This window comes from Colobus angolensis, unplaced genomic scaffold, assembly GCF_000951035.1.
Source record: "Colobus angolensis palliatus isolate OR3802 unplaced genomic scaffold, Cang.pa_1.0 Scaffold121, whole genome shotgun sequence".
NCBI classification, from domain to species: Eukaryota; Metazoa; Chordata; class Mammalia; order Primates; family Cercopithecidae; genus Colobus; species Colobus angolensis.
Window position 1 is genome coordinate 7,786,018 of NW_012113253.1, and position 12,059 is coordinate 7,798,076.

The 12,059-nt window shown below is 35.5% G+C and overlaps 1 protein-coding gene across 3 annotated transcripts in view; it reads left to right on the forward strand.

Moving 5' to 3' along the window:
- Nucleotides 1–12,059, forward strand: part of RNF19A (ring finger protein 19A, RBR E3 ubiquitin protein ligase) — a 79,776-nt gene that overhangs the window by 47,001 nt on the left and 20,716 nt on the right. For all 3 annotated transcript variants that reach the window (XM_011931655.1, XM_011931666.1, XM_011931673.1), the window contains one exon: nt 184–950. In XM_011931655.1, coding sequence (XP_011787045.1) covers nt 370–950 — 581 coding nt within the window. In that variant the 5' untranslated portion in view covers nt 184–369. The remainder of the gene's footprint in view (nt 1–183; nt 951–12,059) is intronic.

Here is a 12,059-nt window from a genome sequence, read left to right on the forward strand (position 1 = left end):
TTTGTTATTTCAGCGTTAGTCTTGTAGTTTCTTATAGACTATTTAATAAATTGGCCTTATTTAAAAAAAAAAACAGCTACTAACGGTTAAGGAACATACTTGTTTGAAATTTGATATTTATGAAAATATACAAACTAAGAACATAATTAAATGATCTTGATTTTTTTATTTTTTATTTTTCAGAACATCTGTGATAACAGTCTTCTGTAAATCGAACTTTCGAAGAATTCTCTGAAAGAACCAAGTAGAATATTCTTACATCATGACTTACTCTGAATACAAGAACAAGAAATAGGTTTTATCTCTAAATATAATGAAGGGCTGTGTGTAAACACTGACCCTGACTCAATTCTAACAAGCATTTTAGACATGAGTTTACATCGGCAAATGGGTTCAGATCGAGATCTTCAGTCCTCTGCTTCATCTGTGAGCTTGCCTTCAGTCAAAAAGGCACCCAAGAAAAGAAGAATTTCAATAGGCTCCCTGTTTCGGAGGAAAAAAGATAGCAAACGTAAATCAAGGGAGCTAAATGGCGGGGTGGATGGAATTGCAAGTATTGAAAGTATACATTCTGAAATGTGTACTGATAAGAACTCCATTTTCTCTACAAATACCTCTTCTGACAATGGATTAACTTCCATCAGCAAACAAATTGGAGACTTCATAGAGTGCCCTTTGTGCCTTTTGCGGCATTCTAAAGACAGATTTCCTGATATAATGACTTGTCATCATAGATCTTGTGTGGATTGCTTACGACAATATTTAAGGATAGAAATCTCTGAAAGTAGAGTTAATATTAGTTGCCCAGAATGTACTGAACGGTTTAATCCCCATGATATTCGCTTGATATTAAGTGATGATGTCTTGATGGAAAAATACGAAGAATTTATGCTTAGACGGTGGCTTGTTGCAGATCCCGATTGCAGGTGGTGTCCAGCTCCAGATTGTGGGTAAGAAGATATTGTTTGATTTTTCTTGAGTTAATTTTTTTCTCTGTGGATAAAATAATTTGCTGTTACTCAAAAGAAAAATTTTTACGTGCTGGAGAATTCATTCAACAGGCATGTTGAATGCACACCATGTATCAGGCACTATGCTAGGTGTTAAAGGCAGTGATCCTGCCTTACTCATTTCTATATTGTCTCTGCATTACATATTCACTGAGCAGTTTTAGAAGAAAAGGGTAAGGTGGTAGAGTTCAGGATCTAGTTGTATACAAAATTGGTTTTCTCATCCATTTGGAGAATTTTCATTTTGGAAAAACAGATGAAATGATGAGCATTGTTTGTGAAGAGGAGGTTATTTGTGGTCATAAACTCAAATGACCCTCTTCCTTATTTTTTCTCTTTGTTGACATGTTTCTCATGAGAGATAAATGGCCCTTTTGAAAGGTACCTACCTCAGCATGTGCCACAGTATGATGTGTTCATGTTGATATACATAAGCATTTGCTAGTTTCAAGTTCTAGGGGTTATGTAATATTTGATTTGCCTCAAGTTTTTGAATTAACACATACCGCATTCTCAACATTTAAAACAAAATAATTTTGTGTATATATTTGATTATTATGTTGATGAGCAGCTCCTGTTTATAGAGCATTTATTGCGTACAGTTGTCAGAATTAGGGAAACAGTAGTCATATACTATTCAAGAATAGTAAAAGCCACAAACAATTAATGTGATATGTAGCATACTATTAGTAAACCACAGATTATAAGTAACGTTTGGGGAAATCCAGAACTTCCGAGATTATCTGGGTATAATCTCAGAGGCAAGACTGGGATGTGAGTTTCATTTATCAAATTACAATTTCAAGACTCGTTACCTGAATCAAATCCACTATTTAAAAGTTTCTTGAGTAGTGAATTTTCAGTTCGCATCTAACCTACATTCCATAATTTTAAATGAGAAAAGTAGTGTTTCCTGCCTGTGCAAATCCCAGTTTTCCCAGGTATCACTAGCACTTTACCATCCACCAAGGATTTCTGTGTAGTATACAATATTTTTAAATTACCTTATTAATATTTTATGAATTAATTGTATGTAGGGTTCAGATATTATTCATTATCAGATTTGAATTATGCTGTCCTATACTACAGGGAACTTATACTGTAATATAGATAAACAACAAAATATGTTATGAATGCTCTCTAAACTGGGCCAAGGTTAGCTGTGTTTCCAGGTGTAATGGCAGAAGCAAACTCTGGGATGTATGCAGGGCTAAATTTTCAAGAAAAAGGTGGGAAGAAAATAGAAATAATGAACAGTAGCTTTAAATAACTTGAGAAGAAGACAGTATTCTGACAGAAAAACAGCTTGGATGTGATTGAATCGCTCTTGATCCTGTGAACCGACCCCCACATAACGTTTTCACAGGTGCAAGTGTGTGTTTCCACTGGTGCACAAATGCAAGTTATACTCTTGAAATTAGAGTAGATTTCAAGTAGGATAGCAAATTTTAGTTTTAAAAAAACTTTTTGTGAGTTGTTATAACAAATACTCCCATAGCAAGAGTTCAAATACTGAGGAATATGTCTCTTATGTTTCATCTACAGAAAGTGTGTGGTTTTTCTGTGTATCCTTCATAGAACCCCAGGGTGCAAGAGGTGCTTCATATATTCCTCTAAATTTTTAATAGCTTAAAAAAAATCTGCGACTGGGCGTGGTGGCTCATGCCTGTAATCCCAACACTTTGGGAGGCCAGGGTGGGAAGATAACTTGAACCCAGGAGGTTGAGGCTGCAGTGAGCCGTGATTGCGCCACTGTACTCCAGCCTAGGCAACAGAGCAAAGCCCTGTCTTAAAAAAAAAAGATCTGACAATGATAAAACAAAGGAAAAGGAGACTTAAGTTGTCACAGCCTTTGGCCAGGAAATATTAAGACAATAAATCCAGGGGCACAAACCTTCTGGTCACTTAATTGCTATATATTATCTTGTCCTGGGTTGGTTGATAATGTCATCATAATATATAGTTAACATTAGCAACCTAATTGAACGTAGTAGGTAGGGCTAAAGCAAATTATAATTTGTATAAGAATTGACTTTAGGGGAAGCATGCCAAACCAACTGGAAAAGGATTGATTATTCAACATATAGAATTAGTTATTTGAGGGGGAAAACATTAGATTGTCACCACATATGTTAAAATCAAAACAGATTACAGAGGTGTAGGTTATATAAATAAAAGGAAAAAATCAAAAGAAAATATAGGTGAATGATTAGCTAACCTACTGCCACATTGTGTATTAAAATTGAACGCACATTTATTATATAACTGAGAATTTCAACTCCTAGATCAGTACTGTAGAGAAAATCTTTACTTGTGTACCAGGAGATTTGTATAAGGATGTTCCACAATAACAAAGCAAAACAAAAAAAAAAGTTCATTAACAGTAGAATAAATATATTTAGTTTATTGGTTACCTCTTGAGAGTAGTAAGAGGGGATGTGAACTTCAGGGGGTAACCAGGTTACTTCTGAAGCCACTGATAATAAAGGTTCTGATTTCCAGTTCATGCTTAGTATACTGGCATAATTTTTAATAGCACTACATTTCTTAAGTGTTCCAATTTAGATTGTGAGTTAATAATCATCCTACTGATAATGTTCTTAACTTGTGTGGTACATACAGGAGTATTTATTTTACTATCCTTTATAAACCCTTTTATATATATTTCTTAATAAAAATTTTTTTCAGAAACTCATACTTTGGAATATTTTGGCACATTTTCTTCTCATTGAGACTTCATTGTTAAAAAGTAAAATGGCTCAGTATTAATATTTTAGAGACGATAATTCAAATGTTAACTCAAGCATAAAATATCATAAAATAATAGAAACATTTGCTTTACTAGACTCTTACTATGAAAGCAACCACATGATTGTTATGTAAGTTTAACAAATAATTGTCCTTGATTAATTTGGCTATACATTAATTTTTTGGTGTTATTGGTTGTCAGTAGTCTTACCCATAAAGGAGAGAGGAAAAAACATCACAGAGATTACTTTTGTGTATTTTGTTTTATACTTGGCTTGTACTGCTCTGTAAGTTGTTATGGTCGTATTTCACATACTTGATGATGTAGGTTTTGTGGTTGTGTTTTGAAGAAAATGTCACCCAATAATATAAAATTTGTGTGTATACTTTGAAAACATAGGATACTATACAAACCCTCATTAAAAGTTAGCTTTACTTGTTATGAGCTGTAAATACCTGATTTTGAGTCCCTATTCTATCATGTTATAAGGATTAACTGAGATCTTTAATGCTATTACTAGCAAAATTCCTAGTACACAGTAAACTTGTCATTGCTCTTACTTACTGTTCTTCATCTCTATTTCCAAAGTTTTGCTTTTTTAAAAAATCAGATAATCATTCAAATATTTAATGCACCTATGTGCCAGGTACTGGAGATTTATTAATGAACACAAGACAAAAATCCCTGACCTATTGGAGCTTACTGAAGCCTTTGAAACACACAGAGGACCCCCCCTTTTTTTTTAAAATTAAAACCCCATTTTTTATTTAAATCTGGCATAGGGAATATTGGTAAATTTCTGAATATTTGATTTTTATAAAAAAAAAAAAATGTTTAGCCACGGTGCCAGGACCATAGGCATATATGTAGTATTTGGCCCCTTTTATTATATAACACACTTGAAATTTTCCAGAAATGCTAGATGTGAAATTATGAATTTTTTCTTTTGCATTTGTTATTTGTAAACATGGCCATTTTCTCTGACATTAATTTTACTTAAACATACAGTTTAACACACCTTGAGAAATACTGTACTTACCACAGAGTAGAAAAGAGTTCTACCTGACCTGATTTCCATTTAAGATCTCTTGGGGTTTCTGACCTAATATTCTTTCCACTCTTGAGGGCTAGAACTGATCACACTTGTTTAAAGGACGGTGTTTCTAAAAATCCCACTTGAGGAGGGGCCCAGAGGGCCAAATTTGAGTGCTGTGATTTAACCAGAGTGAGTCTCGCTAGACAGCTTCTAGAACATGCCAGTCCTCACAGGTTCAGAGAAAAATACAGCCATAGTTAAGGAGAAAAATTGGGGGAGGGATCCCAGGGTGCAAGGAGGAGAAGCATAGAAGCTGCCTTGAATAAAAATATCTGATTACCTTCTGCCTTGGAGTCCTAGTTTGTATATTGTCTAGGCAGACAGCAAAAAGTTGTTGTTTTGGTTTCTATCACCTGTTTCAGTTGGCTGAGGCCACCCTGCTACCAGCACACATTATCCCTGTCATCCCATGTGAGTGCTTCTCACTTTGCTGGGGAGCTTTGAATATACAAGAACATTTATTATACTGGGACGTAATTAATGATTTATTGTCTGTGAGCCTCCCAGTGATCCTCCAGAAAAGTTCCTTTTTGCTTTTGGAACCACAGGCTAACCTCATGCTCAGTAAAAAAATTGTTCAATGAACCAGCCTGACTGTATGCCACTAGCATAACTCATATACTTTTGGGTAATGTAATCAACTGTAATTGGCTTTGCAAGCTTCAAGCTGGTTTGCTATGACATTTAAATGGCTTTCAATGATAACTTACTCTGGTGGAGAATATTGTTCTTAATGGATTAAAAAAAAAATAGGGCCATAGGCTTAGGGACTAAATAACATGTATTTTTAGAATTCTAATTAATGTCTGTGTAACTCTCATTCTCATCCTACAAAGATGTGTTTTAGCTATACCATGACCATCTTTTGACATGCTGGAAATGCTTTTGTAGACTGGCCTTTTACAAATTTTGCGGAGACCACAGATCCTACTTAGATTTTATCCAGAGAAAATAAGTACATGGGACTTAGAAAACAGATTTGGGGTATAAAGAGCCATAATGAATAAACTACATTTCAGGGGAAGTTGTAATTCATGACTAGTGATAAATTATATGTGTTAGAACACACATACATAAGCATATTCTAAGAGTTAATAGCTTGAACTGAGAGTGCTATTTTTAATTTATTCTTCCTAACCATAAAATTAATCCAGGTATATTTTAACACTAAATAATTCAGTATACTATGTGGGTAGTTCTTTGAAGTTTAAAAATCACATTATCTGTGTCTTCTGACAATGTAATAAACTTTAAGCATTTCACATTTTGAATTTTTTGACTAGGGATGCTCAACCTGTATCCTGTACCAAACATTGTTAATTGATACTAAGATTTTTGGTGGTGTTTTAATGAGTCAATAAAAATAACATGCTTCCCCTCCACCCTCATTCAAGACCATGTTAACATATGACCCAGGAGACATGTCAGCTTTCTCTAATTAGTTGACTAAAGAATGTGGCTTTGGATATGCAGCCAAAATGGCTTGCTAGCACTTCATCCCTAAGTTGGACAGACTTCCCCAATTAGTCTCAGGCATGCAGGCCTCAGAACAACTGAAGGCCTCTCGTGCAGCATGTAGTGGAAAACAGAACAGAACGCATCCTGTCTGCAGGATGCAAATCCTAGAAAAGGGAACCAGGAGATGAGCCTCACTTTGTCTAGACCTTCTCTCAAGTATCTTAAGTAAGTTATTCCTTTTTCACTGGAATAATCAAAACGTTAAAAATAGAATCATGAGCCTCTTGATTCTGATATAAAACTTGACTGTTCCCCTTAACTGGATCAAATAATTTTGGTATTTCTGATTATATTTTCTTTCTGTTCTTACTTTAAAGATAAAAGAAAGTTATTTAAAGATATGTTAAAAGCTTTATGCTTTAAAAAATTATTTTGGACTTACAGATACTTCTTCATTCTCTTTTAATCTACAGAAGTGACATGAGAGACAGTGTCATTTTTTAATCAAAATATTTATTGAGACTGTCATGTCTTTCTTAGGATCACATTTCGTTTTAGGTATGTTTTTTTTCTTCTTACTTGTTCCTTACAAGGAATTTGCTCCAGGTAGAATATATCACCCTAGCTGGTATCCCTACTTGCTTGATGTTATCAATAGTATAATTTGTAAAACGTTAGTACTATGAAATTCTCCCAGGAGATATTGTAAATGACTTAATTTAAATAAATTAAGAAAATACTGCATACTATGTACTGAACATTGGTATGTTAAAAATTCTTTTAGCAAATCCTATAATAGAAAACAAAAACTTCTTTAATTTTACTTGGCATTTTCCTAACTTGACCACTGAGTTCTTAGTGTGGATCACCTGTTAACAATGCAGTGAACAGAAGATACTTCTGGAGAGACTGCTGTTTCAGCCCCTTCCTGTCTTCCCCACTTTCTTCCTGTCCATCCACTCCTAGGTTAAGCATTTCAAGTACAGTAGCTAGAGACCTTCAGCTGAAGGCTAGAGAAGGAAAGTGAGGCTTGAATTAAATAATGGACTATAGAAAGAAGTGGAGCTAACCACCAAACTAAGGTTTGGGTGCTGTTTGAGCCAGAGGTGTTCAGTTATTTCTGAGACCTTCTATTGAGTCTGTTCTTTTTCCAAATATCACTTATTATACCAGAGCAGAGAGACTCCTGGAATTTTCTGTAAAGCAAGGGTTTTGTATTTAATTTAGTTTTACCATTTGCTTCCATTATAATTTAAGAGTTATTTTTCAATGGAAAATAAATTCAACTCCCACAAAAGGAAAGTCATCTTCAAGAGGCCTGACAGGCTATTTTCAAAATGTGTGAATGCTAGGTACATTTAATTTCTTGATATATTACAGAACTTGCCTAATACTGTTATGGTTAGGATTGAATACATATGAATGTGAAACACCTCTGTAGGAAGCACTCAATGAGTGTTAGTGTAAGAAAAAACTACTAAACAAACTGCTCAAACTTTTGTCATCAGATTATACATTTATGAAAACGTTTGGTCATATTATTAAAGTAATCCTGTTTTTCTTTGGAATTTGTGTAAATTCAGTAGACTTGAATGTTTAGTTCTAGGGGAAGGACATCTTAGCTTTTCCATTTAAAAAATACTGAGTAGCAGCATAAAATGTTGGTACTTTAACATTTGACTACACATAATGTGCCGTGAACTAAACTCTCCTTTTCGCTGTACCCCGTAACCCTACCTCTCCTGTCTTCCTCTCTCCTCTCCCCATCTCTCTTCACAGACACACAAACACTACATATGTATAATCTTATTTTAATCTCACAACTCTTATTTATTATTTCCTAGTTTTGGGGATATATTTTGACCAAATGTCAGGTGGCCAAAGTCAGATATCTCCATCATAGTATGATGAACTTATGGGATACAAGAATAAATGGAAATTTTTATTTAATTTTTAAAAACTAGCAATCAAGGGCGGGGCACTGAATGGAGATTTGTTCAAATCCAGCCCTGCCCCTCAATGACTGGCCAATTCACTTTATTTCTTTTAACTTCAGCTTCATTATCAAAGTGGAGGAATTACGATTTTAAGTAATCATAGGGAGTATAGAGATAAAGTGCTCTAAGATAGCTATCTTAAGAGATTGGAGTTATGAAAAATTAAACAGTGAAGCCAGGAGTGGTGGTTCACACCTGTAATCCCAGCACTTTGGGAGGCCAAGGCCAGCAGATGAGGCCAGGAGTTGGAGACTAGCTGGCCAACATGGCAAAACCCCATCCCTACTAAAAATACAAAAAATTGAGGCTGGGTGTGGTGGCTCACACTTGCAATTCCAGCACCTTGGGAGGCTGAGGCGGACAGATCACTTGAGGTCAGGAGTTTGAGATCAGCCTAGCCAACATGGCAAAACCGCATGTCTACTAAAGATAGAAAAAAATTAGCCAAGCGTGGTGATGCGCACCTGTAATCCCAGCTACTTGGGAGCTTGAACCTGGGAGGCAGACGTTGCAGTGAGCCGAGATTGTGCCACTGCACTCCAGCCTGGGCAACAGCGAGACTCCATCTCAAAAGTAAATAAAAAATGAAATAAAAATACAAAAATTGGCCAGATCTGGTGGCTCACGCTTGTAATCCCAGTTACTTGGGAGGCTGAGGCATGAGAATCACTTGAACCTGGGAGGTGGAGGTTGCAGCGAGCCAAGATTGTGCTACTGTGCTCCAGCCTGGGTGGCAGAGTGAGACTCTTGTCTTAAAAAAAAAAAAACTGGCAATCAAATATTGAATGTTTGACATGATAATGCAGGATTGGTAATTTCCCCTACACTACCAGCTATTAGTTTGCTCCTGATAAATACACCGTGTGTGTATATATATATTTTATACTGTCTATTTTAAAAATTCTAAATAGATGTTCACTTTAACATCAACACTATTCATATAATTCAAGAGAAAGTTTTATAGTAATGTGTTTTATAGGAGGAACACTGTATTTGGTATGAAGTTTGGATAAATCTCAAAAATCTTGTTCTCTATAAGCAGCCAGTTTCGATGCGCTTAAGTCTCTAGACTCAGAACTGTAAGGAATTATCATCTGAAAGCAATTCATGAAGCTGTTTTGAAGTTTAATTATCGAGAAGATCTGAACAGAGTTAGAAATAAAAGGAAAAAATTGAGAAGAAAATATGCTTTAGGTTCACAGTTTTCTCGCCAAACCCCTTCATGTTTTTATGGAAATTGTACCAGATTTTGGAACTTGTCATGAAATTTTTAAAGGGCAATATTGATTGTTCTGCTTTTAATTCTTGTCAAGAAGAAGCACTTTTTTTTTTTAAACTTAATTCATTAATTTTTTTTTTTACTTAAATCATTAAAAATTAGGTCAGTTCTTAAAAGTTTGTGTAGTGCTGTGAATACTAGTATATTGAGCAGCCTTCTACAAAGGTTGGAATTATATGTAACTGAATTTCTATTAATCTGCCTTGTGTATTTTTATAAATATTATTTGCTCAGAAACGATGTATTCTTCCTGAATTTATATAGGTAAAGCATTCTCAGGGTTCATATTAGCTGTAAATTGTTTTCCTATTTAATTATTTGAAAGTTAAGCATGTACCTAAATTTGGCTTTTACAGTCATCACAAAGATTATAGCATTTTACTCTTGCAACATACTGGACATTTAAGTTAGCCAGTAAAATTTCACCATATAAAGTATTTGTATTGTTAAGTTATGTCTAAAGTGCCAACCAATATTTATTTTGAGTATTCAGATATTAATATTCAGTCCTAATAACATACATTATTTATATTATGTAGAAATGATAGTCACTTGTATGATCACGTGGTCAGTAGTTAAGCACAAGTGCAGGGCTATGAGAAATGTCATCAAAGCAGCCATTTGCTTATTTGGCATTCTAAAGACCAAGGCCAAAGCTGAAGATTATTTTGGCTGAATACTGAGGCTAAGCCAAACTAAAGTGAATGCCTGTTTTATGTACGAGAAAACTTAGTTGTAGGGAGATTATGTAATTTACTTAAAATCACACAAATAATAAGTGGTGGAAGTAGAATTTGAACTGGCCATGCTAAAACCTCTTTGCTGCCTTTGTAAATTGTAACCAACTTCAGAAAATAGTTTTGGCATTGTCTCCTGCATACACAGATTTCCCCATTCTGCCCCTCCTCTTTCCTTCTTCCTTCCTTCAATAAAAGGTAGGCAGAGAAAAAGTTTGGAAGAGAATGCCATTTCCTTTTCACTGACATTATTGTTTTAAAACAAAGACTACACTTTAGTGTATAGATACTTTAGATTATAACTTTGATTTTAAAAAATGAGGTCTTTTTTCTTTATCTGGGACTGCAATGAATAAGCTGTCTTGGGAATTTTAAAGCTCGGGGAAATGAGGCCGGGCGCGGTGGCTCAAGCCTGTAATCCCAGCACTTTGGGAGGCCGAGGCGGGCGGATCATGAGGTCAGGAGATCGAGACCATCCTGGCTAACACGGTGAAACCCCGTCTCTACTAAAAAAACAAAAAAAACAAAAAACTAGCCGGGCGTGGTGGCGGGTGTGTAGTCCCAGCTACTCGGGAGGCTGAGGCAGGAGAATGGCCTAAACCCGGGAGGCGGAGCTTGCAGTGAGCTGAGATCTGGCCACTGCACTCCAGCCTGGGTGGCAGAGCGAGACTCCGTCTCAAAAAAAAAAATAAAAATAAAAATAAAAAAGCTCAGGGAAATGAAGCTTTGTTAAATGACCCATTGCTGATTATACATTGCCTTTAATTCAGTCCTGTTTGAACATGTGTGTGATAGAGAATGGTAGTTAGATAATTGGTCTTTCAGAAATAAGATGGAATTTAAGATGTGTTTAAAGAGTATGTGGTACTTGGGAGGCTGAGTCGGTCAGATCATGAGGTCAGGAAATCGAGACCATCCTGGCTAACATGGTGAAATCCTGTCTCTACTAAAAATGCAAAAAATTAGTCGGGCGTGATGGTGGGCACCTGTAGTCCCAGCTACTCAGGAGGCTGAGACAGGAGAATAGCTTGAACCTGGGAGGTGGAGATTCCAGTGAGCCGAGATCACACCACTGCACTCTAGCCTTGGCAACAAAGCGAGACTGTCTCAAAAAAAAAAAAAAAGAGTATGGTACTAAGGGACCAACAAGTCCAAAAATGGAGGGAACTCCTTGACTCTTAAAATCCTGCACAATTTTATAGAGTATCTTGAAACTTAATTGCAATCTCAGTTACAGTTATTACTTAAATTTTATTGCCAGCTCTGAAAACTCCCCTAAATTTCCAGGCAAAAGGAAATATTTAGTATTTATAAAAGACATGCATTGATAAAACTTGATTGTTGCTGCTTTCAAAGGGAACTAGAAACTTCTAGAAATTTTTAAAATGAAAGTTTTATAGAGGTAATGGTAGATTCACATGCAGTTGTAAGAAATAATTCGGAGATCCTATGTACCCTTCTCACTGTATGTCTCAGTGGTGCCATTTTGCACAAGTTATAGAACAATATCAGAACCAGGATATTGGCATAGATACAATCTACCAATCTCACTCAAATTTCCTGATTTACTTCTAGTTATTTCTGTGCAGTGTATTTAGTTACATGTATTTTATCACGTTTAAGTTTGTGTATCCACCACCACAGTCAAGATACTGAACCAGTTCCATCACAACAAAGATCCCTCATTTTACTCCTTTTTTTTCTTTTTCTTTTTTTTTTTTTTGGTACAGTGG